A 23,206-nucleotide genomic window follows, 5' to 3' on the forward strand; every position below is an offset into this window, starting at 1 on the left:
TTAATTTTGAAGAAACTATGACAGAAAATGAACACATACTAGATTATTAATGAATTAAATGTTTTAACAGATACCTCTAACGAAAATAGCTGCGTGATGAAGTGAAACTAAAGGCTTAATAAACAAAACCTGAAGGAGATGTTGTAGAACGTCTGGCGAACGATGATAGAGAGATAAGATTGTAAAAACTGATGATTTCCCACTATTAATTACATAATCTTAAAGGAGTGTAACTACTGTAGCATGTAAATAATGCACATAAATAACGTGAGCAAGAGCGCTCAACAATTATATCGAATTAACAGGCACGTGAAACCTAGCTAGCAGGTTGCTCAAACAACAAAAATCACCAGCTAACTTACTTTAAATTTGCAAGAACTATTGACTAATACAATAACAGGCTTAAATTAACCCAAAACACAAGTCCACTTACATTTCTCATGGACACGCGTTTTATCAACTGGCTATCCTCCAGACAGTCAATGAGACGGACCATTTCGGCCGCGTGGCGCGCGTGCACACTCGCGGTGTGAAGCGCGGTCCGCACTATTCTCCAAGATGTTTTATCAACTGGCTACTAGTTATCCTCCAGACAGTGATGGACCACATCTTTCTCTCATTTGGCCATGTGGCGTGCTTGCCCGCTTGCGGTGTGAAGAGCGTTCGCGCCATTCTCCGAGATGCACTTGACGGCCTTTTGTGCAGCTAATTATTATTATTTTTTTTGACAACCTAGTTAAGGCGGTAGGGTTTTCCAGCTTAGGCGGGCCGCCCGAACTGCAAAGTGCTGCGGGAAACCCTGACTATGATAATATTGATAATCGTGGTGATTTTGGTCACCATGATGTAAAATTTTATATACAATTTCATCTTTACTGTATGCATTTTTTAGATCTCAAAGAAAAGCATAAGTGTTTAAAAACCATCCAAACTCATTAAAATTCCAGCCATGTTGCAGGCAATCTCTTCTGAGTTTTTTTATTTTTTATTTTCTGTCATAGTGGTTTAAACATCTAGGCTGCTATCATAAAGGGCAGAGGTTTAAACTTCTGAGGAGAGACCAAACAGAGTAGAGATCTCCTGCAGGCCTTAGTGACTCCTATATGTCCTAAAGAAAAGCAATTTTCCTTTCATTGCTTTATCTACAATTGAATAAAGCTTTGAATAAAAGTGTCTGCCAAATGCATAAAACATAAATAAACTTCCAATGTAACATATAAATATATAATGCGTTAAGAATACATGAATATATCAAGCGACAAGAATGCTAATACGATTTTTGTCCAATTCAAACACCAGTTATTTGCTTAATCAAAAATAATCTTAATTGAATCTTCCAGTTTTAATAATGAAGATTTTCTGAGAATATGTTCTGTTTGTTAGCTTGCTTACTTTTTAATTCACAAATATTTAAGACATTTTAATAGTGCAGATGGTAAAGATACATATTAAACGTTGAATTTCTAAAGATTGCAATGTAAAAATCTCATCAGATAACTTAAACGTGTGCACTGGTGCTTGAGCATGTGTTATATGTGAAGATCTCAGATGGAAAAGCTAATCGCAACCTTTGCAAAAATGAGAAAATAATATTGACCTATCACTATTACCATACCAAATGTTCATCAAATACTTTTGCTTTAAATTCTCATCATCCTGGTCTCAGGCCATTCAGAAATACAAGATTGTTGGCAGAATCTGTAAAGAGTCTGATAAAAATGCTCATTTACAAGAAAACATGTCAGATTCACTTAGAGGGTTTTGCATCTGAGCTCTTCGTGTGACATGCCGGACAATTTTCACATGTGCCTCACATTTAGGAATAAATCAATTCAATTTAGATAAAATCCGATCAGATTGTGTGTGTGTTTTAGAAACAAGGCCCCAGGTTTCCGCCATATGCCCAGTTACTGTCTGTCTGGCCTTGCAACAGGATTTTGGCCTTCTCTTACTGATCTCAGAACAGTCAATGATCTGAATATTTTTCTCAGAGCCCGGAGCTATATAAAGCTCTCAGCACTGACTGTGATTGAGCACAGGACAAACCTTCCAATCTGAGGATCTGAATATTTAATGTAGCATTTTCCAAATGTTCATTGCAACCAACTAATCAAACCCACGGAGATCTTTGTTTTTAAACAACAAGAAAATAAAAACTAAGAGAATGAGTGAGATAACAATGAAAATAGAGAAATGGAGAATGCAGTCTTTTCCTTTAAAGATCTGGAAAGGGTCATACATGCTATCACTTTATCATGCCTGGACTACTGTCAGTGACGGCTGGTGACTTCTTATTTTGAAGCACACGATGCGAAGTTCGTCACAACATGTATGTAGCTTGTCATGTGTGTGGTTCGTCATTTCAAAATATGTGTTCTGCGCTTTGAGAGATCGTGTGTGTGCATCACGTGTCATGCCAAAATAAGTGGCTTGAATCTCATGCATAATCAGAGTTTACTATTAAGGGAGTGTCTTGCGTGTATTTAGGGAATGTGAACGTTTCTTTTATCATAAATGGTTTTGACACGTGATGCACACGGGATCTCTCCACACGCAGGACACATGTTTTGGAGAAGGGAACCACACACGTGACTATCCGAACACTTATTTTGAATTAACGCATCCTCGGAAGGGCATTTACGAGCCGCCACTGACTACTGTAATTCTCTATGCTGGAATATCTCGGTTTTCTTTTACAAAAAATGTAGTTAGTTAGTCTCAGTTTGGTCTCCGAATAATGTTTTAGATATTTATAAGACACACAGTTGAGATTATTGGGACCTACCGTTATCATACAATTACACCAAAAGTGACAGGAGTGCAAATGTTACAACTTACCCCGTATTTTTTTTTACAGAAATAATGCAATAAAATTCTGTGTATATACTAAAGGTGGATATTGTTTATATATCTGCCTATAATAGATATCCACATATTCATCCATCCATGATCCTTCATCTAATCATCCTTGTACACTAAAAATAAAATGATTCGTTCAATTTACTCAATTTTTTAAGGTAAGTGGTTGCAATAAATTTATTTAAAGGAATAGTCTATCCATTTTCCATATTAAACTATGTTATTACCTTAACTAAGAAGAGTTGATACATCCCCTCTATCATCTTAGTGCGTGCACGTAAGCGCTGTTGCATGCGGCGACACTTTGATAGCATTTAGCCCCATTCATTCAATGGTACCAAACAGAGATAAAGTTAGAAGTGACCAAACACATCAACGTTTTTCCTATTTAAGACGAGTAGTTATACGAGCAAGTATGGTGGCACAAAATAAAACGTAGCACTTTTCTAAGCGGATTTAAAAGAGTAACTATATTGTATGGCGGAATAGCACTTTTGGTAGTACTTCGACTCGGCGCAGTAACACTTTCCCTCTCATTATGAGAGGGAGAAGGGGAGCGGATTTTTCAGGTGAGTCGAAGTACTTCCAAAAGTGCTATTCCGCCATAAAATATAAAATCGATAGACTATTCTTTTAAGCTACATTTAAACAAAAGTTTTTTATTTTTTGTTTAATTAAATGTAGCTTAAATAAATTGATTGCAATCACTTATCTTAAAAAAAATGAGTAAATTGAATTAATCATTTTATCAGTGTATTATGCATAAATGCATATAAATAGATTTTTTAAAGGGCTGCACAATTAAGACAAAAAAAATCATAATTGTGAGTTGTTTTCCCTGATATTGTATTAACAGTTATTATTTTGATGAATAGTATTTGTTTCATTATCATTGTATACTTAAGGCTTAATTGTAACTCTGTGTGACAACTAACCCCGCTGTAAAAAAAGGTTTTCAATCCCAGCTATCAGTTAATAGGAGTTGCTGACATGTACACTAAAGAAAATGATTCATTCAATTTACTCCTTTTTTTAAATTTATTTAAGCTACATTTAAACAAAAACTTTTAAATGCAGCTTAAATAAAATAATTGCGAACACTTACCTTAAAATAATTGTGTGAATTAAATTAATATTTTTTAGTGTATCAAAATGGTGTTATGTTTTAGGTAACAAGATAATACACTGAAAAAAATTATTCATTTGAATTTAATACATTTTTTAAGGTAAGTGGTTGCAATCAATTTATTTAAGCTACATTTAAACAAAAGTTTTATGTTTTATTTTACTTTACTAATCTTTTTTGTTTAAATATAGCTTAAATAAATTGATTGCAACTACTTACCTTAAAAAATTTATTAAAATCAATGAATCATTTTTTTCAGTGTATAAGGTTGGATTTGGCGACTTACACACCCAACTCAGAAATCGAAAAAAACATAAGATGAAGAAATGTACTTTCATGCCTCCAAAACACTCTTTGTTCTTAACCAAAACACATAAAAACTTTTGACAAATTCACAGGAGATCATATCTTCTGACAGTAAGAGAAAAAGACCAAAGCTTGGCCCTGTATAAATACTATGCGAAGTAGTTGTGTTACAATTAACCCCACGTTCATTTGTGTCCCGGTCACATCTGTACTTAAAATAACACAGTATTAGAACATGGAATAACACATTATAATCGTATAAAAAATCATATTTGTACAATAAAATGGTTCAATTAAAAGCCAAAGAAATAAGAATAAAAATGTAAGCCGTTTTTAATTTCTGATAAATTGGCTATTTTAATGACAGGAGGTAATTTATTCCAGAGGGTAGGGCCAGCCACTGCAAACGCTCAATTTCCTCTTGTCTTTAATTGAGTTTGGGGGATCTGGATCTCTCCATTTAGTCATGTTGTGTCATAGAAGCAATGAAGACATCAGATATGTAAAGAGAACTGAGCTGATGTTTATGGTATATTTACTGTATATCAGATGATAATGATTGGATATCTGCAAAAATGTTAATAACTGATGTTTGTTGCTGTTGTTCCAGCATGTAGATACATGGTCATTTGATGTCTTCACACTGAATGATGCCAGCGGAGATCATGCACTGAAATTTATTTTTTATGAACTTCTCACCAGATACGACTTAATCAATCGCTTTAAGGTACATTTCTTTATTTTTTCTTCTTAGGATGTTAAGTCTTAAATGCTTTAACTATTCCTCTGATGAAAAATAACAGATTTAGGTAATGTAATTGTATGTTTAAATAAAAAAAACTGAAATCTAAGGTATCAAGTTTAGACTGAACCAGCCATCATGTATATGTAGCAAGGATACTAACCAAACCCCAAATGTGACCCTGGACCACAAAACCAGTCATAAGTAGCACGGGTATATTTGTAGCAATAGTCAAGAAAAAATGATATGGGTCAAAATTATACATTTTTCTTTTATGCCAAAAATAAGAAAAGATTATGTTCCATGAAGATATTTTGTACATTTCCTAGTGTAAATATATCAAAACTTTATTTTTGTGAGTAAGGATTTCATTGGATCTTCTCAATATTTTGCACCCTAATGGTGCAAGCACAAGTGATATACATGTTAAGTCAATGCAAAAACGCGAATAGACATCCTGCAGCGCGGTAAGTGTGAATGGCGCGGCTCGTTCCACATGAATTGAGCATTGCCGCGTGATCCGCGCGAGTTGAAAAATCTGAACTTTGGTGGATTGTCGTGCCGCGTTAACCAATCAGGAGCTTGCTCTAGCAGTGACATGATTAGAGGAAGCGAGCGGAGGCAGAAAAACAAAACAACAATAGAGGACAATCATCATCGCTACACGAGACATCTTCGTACTTACAGGAATTAAAAGGATCTTGTTTGTAAGAAAGTGAGTGAGGTGGTCGAGCGATCTGGTAAGTTTACTCAATTTGAGCTATTTAAGCCCCTCCCATGGCGTGAATTTACGCTTGAAATTTTTACGTTTACTCGCTTCATTCGAGACATTCAAGCGTCCAACTATGCGCAAATAGCGCATTTTTGCCGCCTCTTCCGCATCTGGTGTGAACGCACAGCTAGATTCCAATTAGATTTAAATAGTTGTATCTTGGTCAAATATTGTCATATCCTAACAAACCATAAATTGATGGAAAGGGTATTCATTTTGCTTTCAGATGATGCTTACTTTACATATATACATGATGTATACAATTTCATAAAATTGACCCTTATAACTGGTTTTGTGGTCTAGAGTTACAAATGATCTACAAAGATTATAATATAATGTTCAATGTTAATATCATATCATATATCTGTACTCTCTGTTCCATCAGATACCCATTTCTGCTCTGGTGTCTTTTGTGGAGGCTTTGGAGGTGGGATACACCAAATTTAAGAACCCTTATCACAACCTTATCCACGCTGCAGATGTCACCCAGACAGTTCATTATCTTCTCCTCAAGACTGGCATGGTGGTAAGTCCAGATCGGTGCAATTGATGGATGGATTTGTTCACAATGCATTCATATGGAATAATGCCAAGAAACTTTTTTCTGCAAAAAGTATTTGTATAGTGTTAAAGAGTATATAAAACATATCTAAGATACATTAAATAGTTTTTGCTCCCTGTCTAAACAAAATTATTAGTTATAATTTGCACAGTTTGGAAGGAAGTCAAGAAGAAAGCAATTTTGTCCCAAGCCTCGTGAATTTAAGCGATGGCTCTGCTCCCAGAGATCTCTGTATGTTTATATGTGCTTAGAAATAAACATCTTGCACGTCTAGTCCGCTGGGTTGTTTATTATTATTATTACTACTGAAGCGGGATGCTGAAGCATGTTTTATTAAGCCTGAGATCACGCTCGTGGTATTTATGGAGGTTCGGGGTCCTCCGAATGCGAGTATGTGCAGCGGCCTGTCTCATGCCAATCAATAGAAAGTTAATCTCCCTCGACGTCTCCAAACACGCTCGTGTCACTCCCGCCGTGGGCTCATTAACCTCTCGCTGATGTGTAGACATCACACTGCACTTTTGACAAATTATTTGCCCCCCAGCATTTACACCACTGATTATTTCTTTTTGTCACAGAGCCGCTACAGTGATTTAGTGCTAATATAAAATAACGTCACGAGCATTAATTCAGAAGAATGATGAACGAATATAATTTCATTTCCTTCACGCTTATCTTCAGTTCAGCAGTACCGCAATATTATTTATTGAAGCATGTGTAATGAATTTGCATTGTTTATTTTTTACGTGGTGCTTACACATGCAAAACTTTTCTGACCATGTATGCGCAACATAGGCTGTTTCTCAATATGCATTCTTCAGCGATCTTGCATCCTTGTGTTCTCGTCATTAACCGTCGAAGTTCAATTCCAATTCTCATGAACGCAAGTACAGAGGACGCCTGAAAATACCCAGATGTGTTCTTGATATCGAGGATGCATCGAGTGCAGACTTGCGCACTGAAATCGCTTTACACCCCAGAAGTCATTGCGGCAACCAACAGGAAGATTGCACACATCTCAATTCTCACAAGTGTGTTCTGTGTTCTCGCGACATTCTTAGTTCGTTCTTCCGAGGTCACCTAGCAAGACCGATCTCCACGAGAATACAAGTCCGTTCTTTCCGTTCTTGGAATAGAGGAACAGTCATAGGTTTGGGATGATAAATCTTGTGTGCTGCTTCTGTGGTGCATATTGAGTTCCTGCACGAGAGCGCCCTCTGGCTTTTGGATGTAGCGGCATTTCACCGTAATTCATTGAGAACCATAGCAAGCATAATCACACGAATAATCGTCCCAACTCTAACGCGTCACTTTTCAATGGGAGTCGAAACCATAACCTTTGCCCTACTAACACAATGCTCTCTACCCACTGAGTTACAAGAACACTTAATCAGAATGTCTGTTTTAATCTTTTGTTTCAGCACTGGTTGACCGAATTAGAAATCTTCGCCATGCTGTTTGCCGCAGCCGTGCACGATTACGAACACACCGGCACCACCAACAACTTCCACATTCAGACCAGGTGCGACCATTAAAACGAAACTGTGATTTATTGTTATGCAGACATTATTCGTCTCTAACATGCGGCACGCTTCACAGGTCAGACTCCGCCATACTGTACAACGACCGTGCCGTTCAGGAGAATCACCACGTGAGCGCTGCATATCGCCTCCTGCAGGACGATGATGAAATGAACATCCTCTACAACTTGTCCAAAGACGACTGGAGGTTAGAAACATGCAGGCAAACTCAATATTGTCTGATGGGAATGTACACTAAATCAGCACTACCATCTTTCACAAATGGATTTATGTATTTGGCAGACACTTTTCTCCAAAGGGATTTACAGTATATTCAAGCTATACATTTTATTAGGATGTGTCTTGCCTGATAACGAGCCTACAACCTTTTAAAAGGTTTAATAAAAAATTTTATAAATTACAGTGCCTTTATATAAATACAAGTTTTAATGAGATGACGATTCCTATTAAATGCAAATGTAAAACTTTGTTTCCCAGGGATTTTCGTACCCTGGTGGTTGAAATGGTCCTGGCCACGGACATGTCCTGCCACTTCCAACAGATCAAAGCCATGAAAAACTTCCTCCAGCAGCCAGAAGCGTAAGTTGTGCACATCAGGGTACCGAGAAGGAGGGGCTTTAGCTAAACAAACAATGTTCATGCAAGTACATTTCTGCATCTACAGAACTTCATATCCACATAATGAGAGGTTGGACAGAGTGTTTGTAACAGCTCTGAGGGGCTGAACATCTCTGTCCTCTACAGGATCGATAAACCTAAGGCCTTATCTCTGTTACTGCACACGGCTGACATAAGCCACCCGGCCAAAAACTGGAACATGCATCACCGCTGGACCACGTCGCTGCTGGAGGAGTTCTTCAGACAGGTCAGTGTACTGTCAGTCCCTTAGAGTTTCTCAAATCTGGCCCACTTAGTAGGCTTTTATTTATACTACAGAAAATATTTTATTCTTTTTATCATTTGTTTTGATCCCTATAATAATCGGAAGCAAGTACAAGAATCATTCACAGTTATTCCACGGTCGGTTGGAAATCTTGATTTTAATTGTCTGGAAGGTCTGCAATAAAATTGTTTATTAGACAGCTTGTTGAAATGGTTGATTCTGATTGGCCAGTCGTGACTTTCTCAGGTTTGTTATTCTTAGATAACAACCCCTTAAACAAATAACACACGGTAACTCAGATGTTGACAGGTACAGTTATTATTATACAAAAATGTACATATATTAACATATATGACATTAGATTTACAAATGATTAAACCAAATAGTGTGTTTGTGACATAAAACTAAAAGTAAACAGGTTTTCCTCGCGGAAAGGTCTGCATTCATTAAAAATAAGCAAATAAATTATTTTAAATCAATATTTAATGTGACTTACTCTACTTATGAGGTAAATAGCTGTGTAATAAATAGGATAATGTATTCTGAGTGATTGGCCAGTCACGACATTCCAAGGTTTGTTCTTGTCAGATAACAAAACTAATAATAAAGTTATAAAAAAGTAATATACAGTATATATATATATATATATATATATATATATATATATATATATATATATATATATATATATATATATATATATATATATATATATATTATATTAAGCAGAAAGAGAGCGACAGAGAGAGAGAGAGAGAGAAAGAGAGAGAGTGTATCTGTGTATCTCTAACAGCGCTGTTTTTGCCTCGGAAATTCGTCTTGTCATGTTGTTTTTGTTAGTCCGTTATTTCAGTTAACTATGCAAAGTGATATGTAATGCGGTCAAGAGAGCTGTTTGGAACTACATTCGCCGTGCGTTTCCCAGGAAATAATTGCACACCTCAGAACATTCATCAGCCAATCAGATTCAAGCAATCAACGGACCCGTAGTATAAAAGACACTAATGCACAGATAGGTCCAGTCAGTTTGATCACAGTTCTACCTTTAAACATTCAAAATGATAATAACTAAGTGATAGTTGCACAACCTGTATTGCTCTTTGCAACGCAATATTTGACCGAATGGCTAAAAATTACAGCTATTTTAATTACTTACGCCAGTAAACTTTTTCAGCGTGCGGCCCCCTTTGTGTATGGTGCATTCCTTCGCGGCCCCCCCAAAGAAAATTTATGACATAAAACAGTTCTAAAACTTCACATTTTAATTAAACAAAACATTAAATTATACAAAGTAGTGCTGCCTTATTTTTTTTAGGTTTAATTTCACAGAATTCATGATAAATTAATGTATTTTATAAAAAGTCATAAAACTGGGGCCCCCCTGGCACCATCTCGCGGCCCCCCTGGGGGCCTCGGACCCCAGTTTGAGAACCACTGACTTACGCCACATAGATCTGCCCACTTTAAATCAAACACAGACTGACATAAGGTAGGGCGATAAGATTACATTTATTTACATGAATAAATAATTTATTGAAATAAATGTAATCTTATCGCCCTACCTTATTATTTTAATTATTGAGAGAGAGAGAGAGGGGGGGGGGATCAAGTGTGTGATACATGCCATCTCTAATAGCCAAAGTTTACTTCAAGTACAGTATATTTTAGAATATATACTTGGGTACAATTATATTTTTGTACAAACAAATAATTTCAAACATTTAAGCATACAGTTTCAAATTAAAATTTTTTACAATTTCAATAAACATTTTGGTAAAAAATGATCCTAAATTTTATGTGTACAGTAGTGTACAGGAAAGTGTACTTGTTTACTAACAATTGCACATACATACCTTGAGAAATCTCTGATTCGGATTTTATTGGTGCACACCTTGCGTTATAGCAAAAGCCCTTAAATTTTGTTTCTTAGTGGACTGTTAAAGGCAGGGTGCACAGTCTCTGAAAGCCAATGTTGACATTTAAAATCACCTAAACAAACACGCACCTACCCCAGTAGAACCTGGACCTTCTTTTGATAGACCTGCCCCACACATACACAACCCAGGCAACGATGTCAGTTAGTAGACACGCACCTTACTGCTGATTGGCTACAAGTGTGTTTTGGTACTCTGCCCAACTCCCTCTTCTAAAGCGTTTTTCAAAAATGGTGCACCCCGCCTTTAAACACAGTCATACATTTGCTTTCAGAAATTGTGTTGACATCAGAGGAGGGTTGATGGTTGAGAAGAATTTTTGTGTGTGAAGTATGCATCAAACAGTCTTAATGTGGCCTGTTGACATTTTTCTTTTTAACAGTTCTCTCTCTCTCTCTCTCTCTCTCTCTCTCTCTCTCTCTCTCTCTCTCTCTCTCTCTTTCTCTCTCAATTCTTCTACTGTATTCCCATTATATGGTCATTGCCACTCTGATCTAATCTCAAATTGAGTCTTAATCTTATTTAGCATTCCAAGCCCGTAACGTCCACTATAAAAATCCCATTAATCTCCTCTAAACACCCATTTCCATGATCTCAACATTTGAATCTTGGCTGACTGATGCGGTGCTAACAGCATTCGCATCTTTAAGTCATATACTATATAGTCATTCGAAATATCTCTTGACCAAGATTTCCTTCTAGTATGATTGAAAAAATCATCTAGTACATATCAATTTCCTTTCTTAATGAAAATGGTTTTATATCTTATACTAACACAGTGAGCTTTTAAAAGACGCCTATATGATGTCAAACCAATTAATAGCTCATAATAGTCAAGTATGGTATCACATTGTTCCCATCTTGGAATTTCAAAAAGAGTGAAATTGAAAATGTGATTTATAGATGTATTAAAATAATATCCCATCAGTTCATTACCAGGTAAAGTGTCTTCAGATATTACATTTGTAATATCAGGTCATGATTGCATGCATGGGGGCGATCAGTTACAAGATTGAAGTCATTTGTTTCTTTAGAGGTCATAGCGTCATTACTCGTCCGAAAGACAATCATGAAAAGATAATTGCAGCGATTGTTGTTTCTTAGGATTAACTGTGATATTTGCAAATAAAGTGTTTAATTCAGAGAAATAATGAGTGATCACGATATGCATGGACGAATTTCAGATAATATAAATGGGCGAGCAATCAAATCTTTTTGATGTCAGCCTGGCAAACCAATTAACACACCAAACATAATAAACATAGACTGTAAAAAAGATGGACGACCCCCGTTCTCTCTCTTTCATTTGTGAAAAGTGAAGCCGGCAGTGTCCTGACACGGCGCTGACATCTTGGGTCTTGAGTCTGCGCAGTAGCAATTTCGGGACCAGTCCTGCGCAGTAGTGAACAGGAAGTAAAGCCGCGAAATCAAGGCCCCGCCTTCTTTTGCAAAATGCGCATATCACAGCTGTCAATCATGACGTGACATCACTGTTTTTATAGCGTTAAATAACTAACTAAAAACTTATTTTAAAAAACAAACATTTGAATTTACATCAGCGTGATAAAAATTACAGTTAATGACAGAAATCAGCTTCAGAAAAAAGATAATTGAAGTGTAATTAAATAGTTTAGTTGGTCTCAAGTCCCATTGAATAACATGGGGGAGGCGGGGTTTATGAACTATACTGGGACCAGTCACTGGGGGGCGATCGAGACGTTTTGGCTTCACTTTTTAGGGCTTGTGCGGCACGCTTGATGATAAATTACTCCTAAAATATTTAAAAGGTGCACAATTGTGGGGAGCTGATTGGCTGTTGTGTCTGTTTGAGTGACGGGTCATTTGCTGTGTCTTACAGGGCGATAAAGAAGCAGAACTCGGACTTTCCTTCTCCCCCCTGTGTGACCGCAAGTCCACCATGGTTGCTCAGTCTCAGATCGGTAAGCCATCATTCATGTGTTTGGTAGGAAGCAAGAAATCAGTGTCGTGACACTTTGTTCATGTCATCCACACAGGCTTCATTGATTTTATCGTGGAGCCGACGTTCACCGTTCTTACAGACATGATAGAGAAAATCGTAGCCCCGCTGGTTGAAGAATCCTCACACACCGGTCTCGCTGGATTCAGACGCTCCAGGTCAGGACGACCGAATGGGTGGCAACAGCGCTGGCCTATTAAATTATTACTGGTCGAAGTGCCAAAAAGATTATGAACAAAGAATTTTAGAGGGACTTTTGGGAGCTCTTTGGCTTGAGATATGATCTTCATTATGTTTTATCACGTTCTGTGGTTTGAACAGAAAGAGTTTTGTCGTTGTATGTCTGTAATATTAAAGTGAATACTGGTGTGCTTTTTCTATGGTAATGCCACCATGAAGGTTGATTCGCAAATTTGAACACAGATACAGTTGTACAGTAATTCACTTAAAACGGAGGTCAATGATGCAGCGTTCGTTCACCTTCATGTAAAGTTTTGTATGTAAAAAGGGACAATTTAGACAGCACATTTGTATGAATGTATGAATTTCTACTTTTTAACCCTTAAAAGATTTGACTGGATAATGTTTTTATAGCCCTTGTTCCTATCGTGTGTCTCTTACAGATCCTCCATCGACTTGAAAATAAAATCCATTACTCTTAAGAGTGATATACAACCACATTAACTGCAGTCAAACATGATCTGAAAGCTAAATAAACTCTCTCTTTCTCTCTCTCTGTAGTCTGAATAACATCCCATCAGACAGCAAACGGTCTGGTATTAGATGCACGGGTTCAGAGGGCGGCACTTCCCCCAACTGTTCTGTAAACACTTTCGACTTCAAGTCATTCAGGAGCACATGGAATGAGGAGGTGCACAAAAACCGAGAAACGTGGAAAGCACAAGCTGCTAAAGGTACACTTTACTACTTGTCATTTGCTAGGCAATATTACTATTGATTTACCCTTAATGCTAAGGATTAAACTTTGGTACATCATTTGTCTTGCACGGTTTGTGCTGGCCGCTTAAGGAGATGAGTGTTTAAATAAACAGAAACATCCTGTACTTAAGATAAAAGAGAGACTAGGGACAGATGTTACAAACTAGATTTAACGCATATTAGAAGATATACTTTTGTCAACTGGGCCACTTAGCAACACCCTACAAACAACTAGGAATGCCTTGGTAAAACCACATAGAAGTGCTATGGCAACCACCCACAGCAATTTATGCAAAGGACAACAGTCAATAAAGCCCTTTTGACATCCTAGCGTTACCATAGCAACAGCTGAGCCAACAGTAAACAAAGCCCTAGCAACACCTTAGCAACGACTAAGATTGCATTGTTAGATCTTGCATAGCAGTGCCATGGCAACCACCTACAACACCTTAGTATTAAACAAAGCCCTAGCAACACCTTAGCAACAACTAGGAATGCATTGATAAAACCACATAGCAGTGCCATGGCAACCACCCACAACATTGTAGCATTGTGGTGGCAACTTATGCAAAGGAAAAGAGTCAATAAAGCCCTTTCAACATCCTAGCGTCACCATAGCAACAGCTGTGCCAACAGTAAACAAAGCCCTAGCAACACTTTAGCAACAACTGAGATTGCATTGTTAGAACTTGCATAGCAGTGCCATGGCAACCACCCACAACACCTTGGTATTAAACAAAGCCCTAGAAACACCTTAGCAACAACTAGGATGCATTGATATAACTACATAGCAGTGACATGCAACCACCCACATTTCTTGGTATTGTGGTGGCAACTTAATGCAAAGGCCGATAGTAAACAAAGCCCTAGCAATGGGTAAGAATGCATTGGTAGAATTACATTGTAGTGCCATGGCAACCACCCATAACACATTAGCATTATGTTGGCAACTTGTGCAAGGGAAAGCAAAGCCCTAGCAACACCCTACAAACAACTAGGAATGCCTTGGTAAAACTACATAGAAGTGCTATGGCAACCACCCACAACAATTTATGCAAAGGACAACAGTCAATAAAGCCCTTTTGACATCCTAGCGTTACCATAGCAACGGCTGGGCCAACAGTAAACAAAGCCCTAGCAACACTTTAGCAACGACTAAGATTGCATTGTTAGAACTTGCATAGCAGTGCCATGGCAACCACCTACAACACCTTAGTATTAAACAAAGCCCTAGCAACACCTTAGCAACAACTAAGAATGCATTACTAAAACCACATAGCAGTGTTGTGGCAACCAACCACAACACCTTAGTATTAAACAAAGCCCTAGCAACACTTTAGCAACAACTAGGAATGCATTGATAAAACCACATAGCAGTGTCATGGCAACCACCCACAACACCTTAGTATTGTGGTGGCAACTTATGAAAGGACAACAGTCAATAAAGCCCTTTTAACATCCTAGCGTTACCATAGCAACAGCTGGGCCAACAGGAAACAAAGCCCTAGCAACACCTTAGCAACGACTAGGATTGCATTGTTAGAACTCACATAGCAGTGCAATGGCAACCACCCACAACACCTTAGTGTTAAACAAAGCCCTAGGAACACCTCAGCAACAACTAGGAATGCATTGATAGAACCACATAGCTGTGCCATGGCAACCACCCACAATAATTTAGTATTGTGTTGGCAACGTATGCATAGGCAAACAGTAAACAAAGCCCTAGCAACGACTAAGATTGCATTGTTAGAACTCGCATAGCAGTGCCATGGCAACCACCCACAACACCTTAGTATTAAACAAAGCCCTAGCAACACCTTAGCAACAACTAGGAATGCCTTAAGAAAACCACATAAGTGCCATGGCAACCACCCATAACACCTTAGCATCGCAGTGGCAACCTGTGCAAAGGACTACAGTAAGCAAAGTACACTCAAAAAAATAAAAAGTTGGATTTACTTAAAAAAACTTCGTGAAGTGGGTTCCACATAGCTTTGTTAAGTAATGTCAACAAATAAAATGTAAGTTGTATTTACTAAAAAAGTTTGTGTAAAATTGACAATTTAAATGTTGCATGAACTAAAGAAATCCCAGTAAAGTCACTATTATGAAACATTTAATTGATGAAAACAAAATTAAAAATAATGATTTAATAACTCCATAACAACGAATCAAGCAATCAGAGTGCAGCTGCTAAATACAACCTTTATTTAATTACAGTTTATCAAACATATCACAAACATAATTGAAATGCAACGTAACATTTCAAACTGTTTGTTGGTTTGTTTTGTTCTAAAATATATCAGAACAAGTTAAATAACTTATACTTGGCCACTTATTACTCAGGTACATCTAATCGTGCTACACTTCTGCAAGAGGGTACAACAATTCTGCCAGAACAACAATTTACCCATAATACACTGCAGCATCATTAGCCAATGAGATGCAAGTCTGTATTGGTTTTATTAATCTGTTACTTTTACGCAACAACGTTATATTGGCTGAACAAATAATTTTGAAGTAAAGCTGACAAGACACAGTCTTTTGTTGAAATTACTAAGTTAAATTAATCATATGCCGTTACTTTTGTTTGTTAAGTAAAGTGAACAAGAAATTATTTAGTAAAACTGACTCCAACCAAGTTCATTTTTTGGAGTGTAAGCCCTTTCAACATCCTACCATCACCATAGCAACACCATACCTGTGGCAATGCCAGGATAACCACACAGAACACCTTATCATTATGGTTGCAACTTAGGTGCAGGATAACATTTAACAAAGTCCTAGAAACACGCTAGCATCACTCTAGTAAGGACTGAGAAAGCCTTCGCAGAACATGAGAGCAGCGCTAATTGTGGTTCGCAGTAAAAAAAATGGTTTGTAAATGAATGCAAATAATATAAATTAAAGCATAAATAAACATGCATAAAGACTTTAACTTTTCATTAGGCACAGGTTTCATGTTGTAATTGTGGTAAAAATATTTACTTATACAAATGTGCAGTGGTTTGACAGCAAATGTCTTTATTATAAATACTGTAGCATCTTGCATTGTTACTTCTGAACTGTAATTTTGTTCGATAGATCTAGAAGAGAAGGCCAAACAGGATGAAATCGAGGAGAAACAGAAGAAAAACAACCCGGCAGAGAGCAGTGACACTTCAGAAAAAGGCAATAATACCAAAACACAAGACAAAAACAACACAGACCCATCTGAGAAATTACAAGACAAGAGCAAGAAAGACACAAGGCAAGACAAAGTCACCAATGAGAATGATTCAAAGACTCGAGAGGAGTCAGGCAAAGCTACCGTAGATGACACTAAACCCACAGAGCTGCAGCCCAGAGACCAAGAGGGAAATAAAGATCCAGGAGGGGGAACAGAGGACCAAACACCAGGATCTGATGCCAAAGAGCCCGGGACCAGCAGCGACACAGACATCAGTCAGCGAGCACAGATTGGTGAGTGTCAGATTGTAGTATAACTTTTGCTTCTCTATCGCCATCTCTGTTTGAAACATAAAATTGCAGGTAACTGTATTTTTAATCCGACTGCAAAATTTGACCCAAGTGCTCAAATTACAAATCACTATTAAGTGTATCAAATGTTTGACCTGTGGTAAGGTAAGAAAACAGTGTTGAACGTTGGTTATGTACTTAACAACAACAAAAAAATGGTAGCTTATTGTAATTTGGTTTGTAAATTTGACCTTCTATAATTTCAATAACTTTATGTAGTTGTGTGCATATCTAACCATAACCAGTTTGTTAATGTATGTTTTGTAACAAATAAGGTTTATTTTATTTATAATGTATAAATAATGTTGATGTGGTTAGTTGATAGTTTTTGCTCGAAAAACAACTAAATTTACTTAAGGTACTTCTCCACGTGATAAAAGTGGTCTTGAATGTCCCAAAAATATCAATAACTCATTTACTGCCTTTAACCAAGTTATGATCGTTTGCCTTTGTAGGGCAGTATACTATATTTTGTTTTCTTTGCCTACTGATGTATTTTTGTAACACAAAAAGTTAATGTCAACTTGACTTTGTTCTTCATAGTGGTAGTAGATGTATCCGTTTGGTGTGTTCTGTAATTTGTAGTGTGGTCTGTGTAGTGGGCTACATAGTGCATACTATGCTGTGCAATTTATGGTTAATAGAGAGCATTGTAGTATGTAGTGTACAATGTCTAAAAACTAGTGTACTACCTACTGTATACTACTTACTAGTACTGTACTCTGTAATGTGGTTTGTAGATGAAGTGTAATTTAATATGCTAATCCCTGTGGTGTGCATACATACATTTTCTCGTCAGACAAATCCGTGTAAAGTCCGATATTAAATGTGTCCACCACAGAAAAAAATGTTAATAATGACCCACCCAAATTTGAGTGATGGAAAAATCAGCAAGTAAATAAAATAAGTCATCCTTGTTATAGTCACAGAAAATTTGATCACTTTATCCATGTCACGGAATTCAGCTTTTATTCCGTGACGGGAGCACGGATGTCTTTTTGTGTCACTCCCACTGATTTCTCGTATCATTTTATGTGTATTTTACGTTTTCTCATTGTTTTTTCCTATTTTTAAATCATTGTCGGTTGGGGTTAGGGTTAGATTTGGGATTTGGCTTAGAATGTACTTTTATGTTAGGATGTATTTTTATGTATTGGTTTCTACATGCTTTATTTTTTCGCTTTTAAAACTATTCTCACCTGGAGTTGGGGTTTGGATTAGTATGTCTAAAAATGTAACAGAAAGTGATTCTAACCCCAACCCGAAGCGACAATGGCAAGAAAACAGGAAAAAACAACAAGAAAATACATAAAATGACAAGAGAAATCTGTAGGAGTGACTCCTGTCACAGAAAAAGCTGAATTCCGTGACATGGACACGGATAAAGTGATCAAATTTTCCGTGACTATAACAGGGAATTTCATGACATCAGGTTGTTCACAGTCTTTGTAACGTGTCAGCAATACATTTGTAACATTTATATGCTTTCTGAATTTACACAAACTTTAAGTCTTCGAGACGTACTGTATATTGTATTGTGTTCATAATGACTATTGCAGTGTGTTAACCGCGTAAAATGGGAACATAGTAGTTTTCGGAAAAGGGTTTGTCATTTGTTTTTTGTGTACTGTTTCTTTAAGTTAGTGATCCGTGTCTTATTTGAATGTCAGGGAACGAAGACCTGAACTCACCTGACAGTGACGACAGTGAAAGCAAGAAATCGGACGGTAACATCATCATCTGCTTTCTAGCATCATTTTAAAGAATAGTTCACCCTAAAATAAAAATTAGCTCTTTTACTCGCATTCTAGGTGCATTTTCACTTCAACTCTCCAACATGCGTATTGCCATTGCCGTAAGCCAGTGATTAAAGTTTATAAAGTTTGAAATGTAAATATGTGCTGGCAAATTGAGACAAAATTGAGCAAATACAGTGTTAGACGCTACAGATAACTTGACAAAAATAAATAAATTAACTAAAGACCGTTTCATCAGACGCACTAGCGGTGACACGATATGCGTCTGATCCGAACTTTACTTTCACTTTTGGTTTTTTAATGGTCTGACTCTAAACAAATACCTTGTTGAAAATATCAAATGTTTTGATTTCCTAGGTAATCTACGTGTTGTTTATTTTGCTTGTTATATAAATAGATTACGTTTAAAGTACTTTGTTGTTATTTATTCTTAGCGGAGTTTACCGGAAGTTACGTGTTGACCACGAAAGCCATTTGTATATGTTGAAACCGTCTATATACTATTGACTTAATTTATTAACTTATCCCAGCCTGTCTCTTATAAAAAAAATATGTATTTTCGTCTATAAATATGTAAACATACAAATGTGTCAAATGAAGGAACAGACCCTCTGCTTTCAAACAAACAAAACAGGAAAAAACTTTTCATCCTATCTTCATTTGTTCTCTTTTAACAACCTCTTAAATATGTGTTATAAAACTTTTTTAGAATCTTGCATTTTTGTAAAGGAATTTTGTTAGAGATTAGATTCAGAACGAAAATCAAAACATACACAGAGTTTAAAATGTTGTTTGATTAGTTTTTGCTTCAGTTTTTTATAAATTGGGTAAGAGCGGAATTACAGATTACCGTAAAAACTCGTCAAGAAAGCATCATTGGCAGGGAAAGAGTTAAAAATAAGGAGAGCGTATTGTGAGGAGAACATATTAAAGATGTTGTAAATTTATAGTGAAACTTAGTTTTAAGACTTAGATTTAGTGTAACTGTCTGTGATATCCAGATTAAAGTCTCATAATCTAATTTTGAGATTAGGAACATCAAAATATAATTTCAATCGTTGATTTCACATTGATTCTGAAGACACGAATCCTGATCTCAAATGTGCAAATTGGGACTCGTGACTCGTCCTCTCATCAGAGCAGAAATCCACATTATTCATTTGTCACTTTTTTATTTGTCACCTTCATTTGTTACTTCAACGTTTGTTTTTTAGAGTTTTCTCATTTCAATGCAAAGAATGTACGCATGCACGTCACTTTATCCAAAATAAGTGTCCTCATCTTGCATTTTTTCCATTATTCCCCGACACGTCCCATCATTCCCCTGTCAGAGCCTGTAAACAAGAGCTCTAAATGTGGCCAATCTTTGCTTTCGTCTGCAGACTCAGAAGAGGAGCGCAGTAACAGCGGGAACTCACCAGCTACACTGGCAAACATTGCAGCCGCTGCGTCTGCGGCTGCGCCCGATGCAGACTAGCAACTCCAAACCCTGCTCTGTGCTGTCCCCTGGTGGCTACTTTGGTTTATTACTCATCTGTTTTATTTTTCCTCTTGTGTCTTTCTCTAACAGCCCTGTTTTTCTTACATTCATTTGCGTATGGACATATGACTTGGATCAGTCACTTTAGCTTTCAAGCAAATGGACATCATGCACTCTATGACAATGTATTTGGCCACGTGGAGATGAAATCTTTTTCCCCAAGGACAGCACAACATCTGCCGACCGCTTTAGCTCCGAACCTCACCAAATGGCAGACGGAGATACAAAAGAACCTCAGTTCCTTTAGAATGCAATGGGCTGTCAATACAGCTTCCAAAGAATGTTTGTTTGTTTACCTCTTATTTTTATCATTTATATTCTTGTTTATTTACAGTTTAACACTATTGGTTTCATTGTTTTTGTCAGGTGTATGATACTGTACAGGTTTCATTGTGTGTCTGTGTGCATTCTGTACATACGCCAATACGGAGCTTCTCAAAATGCGAATGAGGGTTCGAATTATAGTCCATAATTTTTTGCCAATATACTTTGCCAATGTCACTTCGATTGCCGATATCTCAACCAATTCACATAGTTTTTGCAGTCCAGAAAAGATTAGTAATTTCAACCAAAATTAGTTTTGGTAAGTGATTTGCACAACATATTTTAGCTGACTATTGTACTATTATAAGGATCAAAGTAAAATGCATATACAGCTTGGAAAATAAGTATTTGACACAATCCAGTAAGGGGATTTGTGTGGAAGAATGGGCCAGAATCACTCCTGAGCAATGCAGACGACTGGTCTCTCCATACAAGAGGTGTCTAGAAGCTGTAATCACCAACAAATTCTTTTTTACAAAGTATTAAATAAAGTGTGTCATTTCACTTATTATGACTCAACTTGTATACTTAAATGTTCTGATTTCTTTGTATGAATTCAATATTTGGCTTGATGGCTGAAAATTTTGTGTCAATAGCCCACTTACTGATAAATCCCCTTACTGATAAAAATGCTGATGTGTCAAATACTTATTTTCCGCGCTGTATATAAATATTTTAAATGTCATAGTTATGAGCCAAACCTGATAGGCCAACTCGGATTTGTCTGAAGCCTTTACAAACAATGTTGGCGTGTTAAAATGTAGTAAATGTACTTATTTTGACACTAGGTCGTATTTTGAATTTTCTTCTATTTTTGTATTTAATGTATATAAAAGATTGCATTATTTATGAAGTGTCGTTTATAAAGATTGTGATTTTTTTAATATTTGGTATGAACAATGAACAATATAGGCTACTTTTAGGGAGGCGTATTATGATGCAGGTTGATTTTTTTTTCAATTTGGTGAATTACAAAATAGGCCAGTTTTAGAATAGATTTTTTCTGTGATTTGTTTTTGTTAATTGTGTAAAGTAAGATTTACTCTTAGGGACCCATGTCCTACCGAGGTATTTGTGTCTCAAATTGCTTGACTGAATATGAGTCTAGATTGCATCTGCCTTAATGATCTTTAGACTCTGTGGCGTTCATGTGTGTACACATTTGTTATTATAGGAGACACTACGTTTGATACACAAAACAAAAATGTCAAAGGCCTCCTCCTTGTAAATAGGCTGTTAGAAATAACCAACACGGTCCTTGTGTAAATGTGTCTGTTGCCTCAACCAAAGATGATTATAATGTTTGTTCATCATTTTACTGGAGGTCACACATGTTGTTTTTTATTATAAGAAGGAAGAATGAAAAGATGCATTGTTGCCTTAAAACTATTATTCATTTATGATCATTGTGAATTAATTTCATCTATAGAATATTCATATCATATTTTTGATTTGTTTGTTGTCCTTTCCTAACTGTAATGGGTCAAACATTTAGCTTATTATTATTATTTTTAAGTCAAAGTTTTCGCCAGATCATTTGTTTTACTAGAAATGCTCAAGTTTTTACGGTTGTGTGTCTCTGCAGGTGGTTTTGCTCATTTGTGCATGTGATTGTTATGATTTTTTTTATAAATTGATAATTTTCCACCAGCAGAAGAGAAAGTTGGCGACTGTGAATTTCCTCAGTACATTCAAAGTTTACTGTGGTATTATTATTATTATTTTGGTTGTGTGTGTGTGTGTTTTTAAGATTGTCCTCCGATATCTTTGACGGTTTAGCTAGTCCTCTTTCAATCGCATGTTTGGACCCAGAACGTGAAATCCTGTAGATGAAATGCTGTACATTTATAGAGAATCGAAGCTGAGAAGCGTAAATATGGCACAGTGAGATACTGCCTTAATGTGTCTGTTTATAGTCCTGCTTTGTAGTAACTTGTTATGTGTTCAACTCAGTCCAGTACATGTACGTGTTTGTCGGACAACCTTCATGTTTTTGTCAAAAACAAAAAAATATTTTGTTTGTTTGAAATCAAATGTCATATCTCTGGCACAAAAACATAACAAAGTGAACTACATGTATAAATGGATCAGGGCATAAGTAACATATATTGTTAATGCTGTGCTGCCATCTGTTGTATGTTTGATGTATTGCGTCACTGCAATCAAACATGAGAAACATTTGAAGTTGCCAGATTTTTTTAAACCTTTAATTTTTATTTCTCAATGCTTTTTTCAACGATATTGTTTTAGTTTTTTTGTTTTTAAATTTTTAATGGGAAATTCATATCATAAAGCAGGTGTGGTCATGTGATCATGCTTGTTTGCTCCGTAATTGCACTTTTGTGACAATAAATCTTTACTCAAAGGGCTCAGACGATGAGTTTGAGTGTTTATTTGGGAGCTTTATTGTTCTTGCATTTA

General features: G+C 36.6%; 1 protein-coding gene across 7 annotated transcripts in view; it reads left to right on the top strand.

The window, feature by feature from the left end:
* pde1ca (phosphodiesterase 1C, calmodulin-dependent a) overlaps nucleotides 1-23,206 on the top strand; it is a 106,341-nt gene that overhangs the window by 81,757 nt on the left and 1,378 nt on the right. For 4 of the 7 annotated variants that reach the window (XM_055182095.2, XM_055182092.2, XM_055182088.2 and 1 more), the window contains 10 exons: nucleotides 4,902-5,018; nucleotides 6,191-6,331; nucleotides 7,789-7,889; nucleotides 7,967-8,095; nucleotides 8,386-8,487; nucleotides 8,653-8,773; nucleotides 12,584-12,665; nucleotides 12,741-12,861; nucleotides 13,445-13,617; nucleotides 16,730-17,107. In XM_055182095.2, coding sequence (XP_055038070.2) covers nucleotides 4,902-5,018; nucleotides 6,191-6,331; nucleotides 7,789-7,889; nucleotides 7,967-8,095; nucleotides 8,386-8,487; nucleotides 8,653-8,773; nucleotides 12,584-12,665; nucleotides 12,741-12,861; nucleotides 13,445-13,617; nucleotides 16,730-17,107 — 1,465 coding nt within the window. Of the gene's footprint in view, nucleotides 1-4,901; nucleotides 5,019-6,190; nucleotides 6,332-7,788; nucleotides 7,890-7,966; nucleotides 8,096-8,385; nucleotides 8,488-8,652; nucleotides 8,774-12,583; nucleotides 12,666-12,740; nucleotides 12,862-13,444; nucleotides 13,618-16,729; nucleotides 17,108-18,834; nucleotides 18,892-20,303; nucleotides 23,158-23,206 lie in introns of those variants that run through there. The other 3 variants (XM_055182091.2, XM_055182089.2, XM_055182093.2) reach the window with 3 other exon arrangements.

The sequence above is a fragment of the Misgurnus anguillicaudatus genome, chromosome 25, assembly GCF_027580225.2.
Source record: "Misgurnus anguillicaudatus chromosome 25, ASM2758022v2, whole genome shotgun sequence".
Lineage (NCBI taxonomy): Eukaryota > Metazoa > Chordata > Actinopteri > Cypriniformes > Cobitidae > Misgurnus > Misgurnus anguillicaudatus.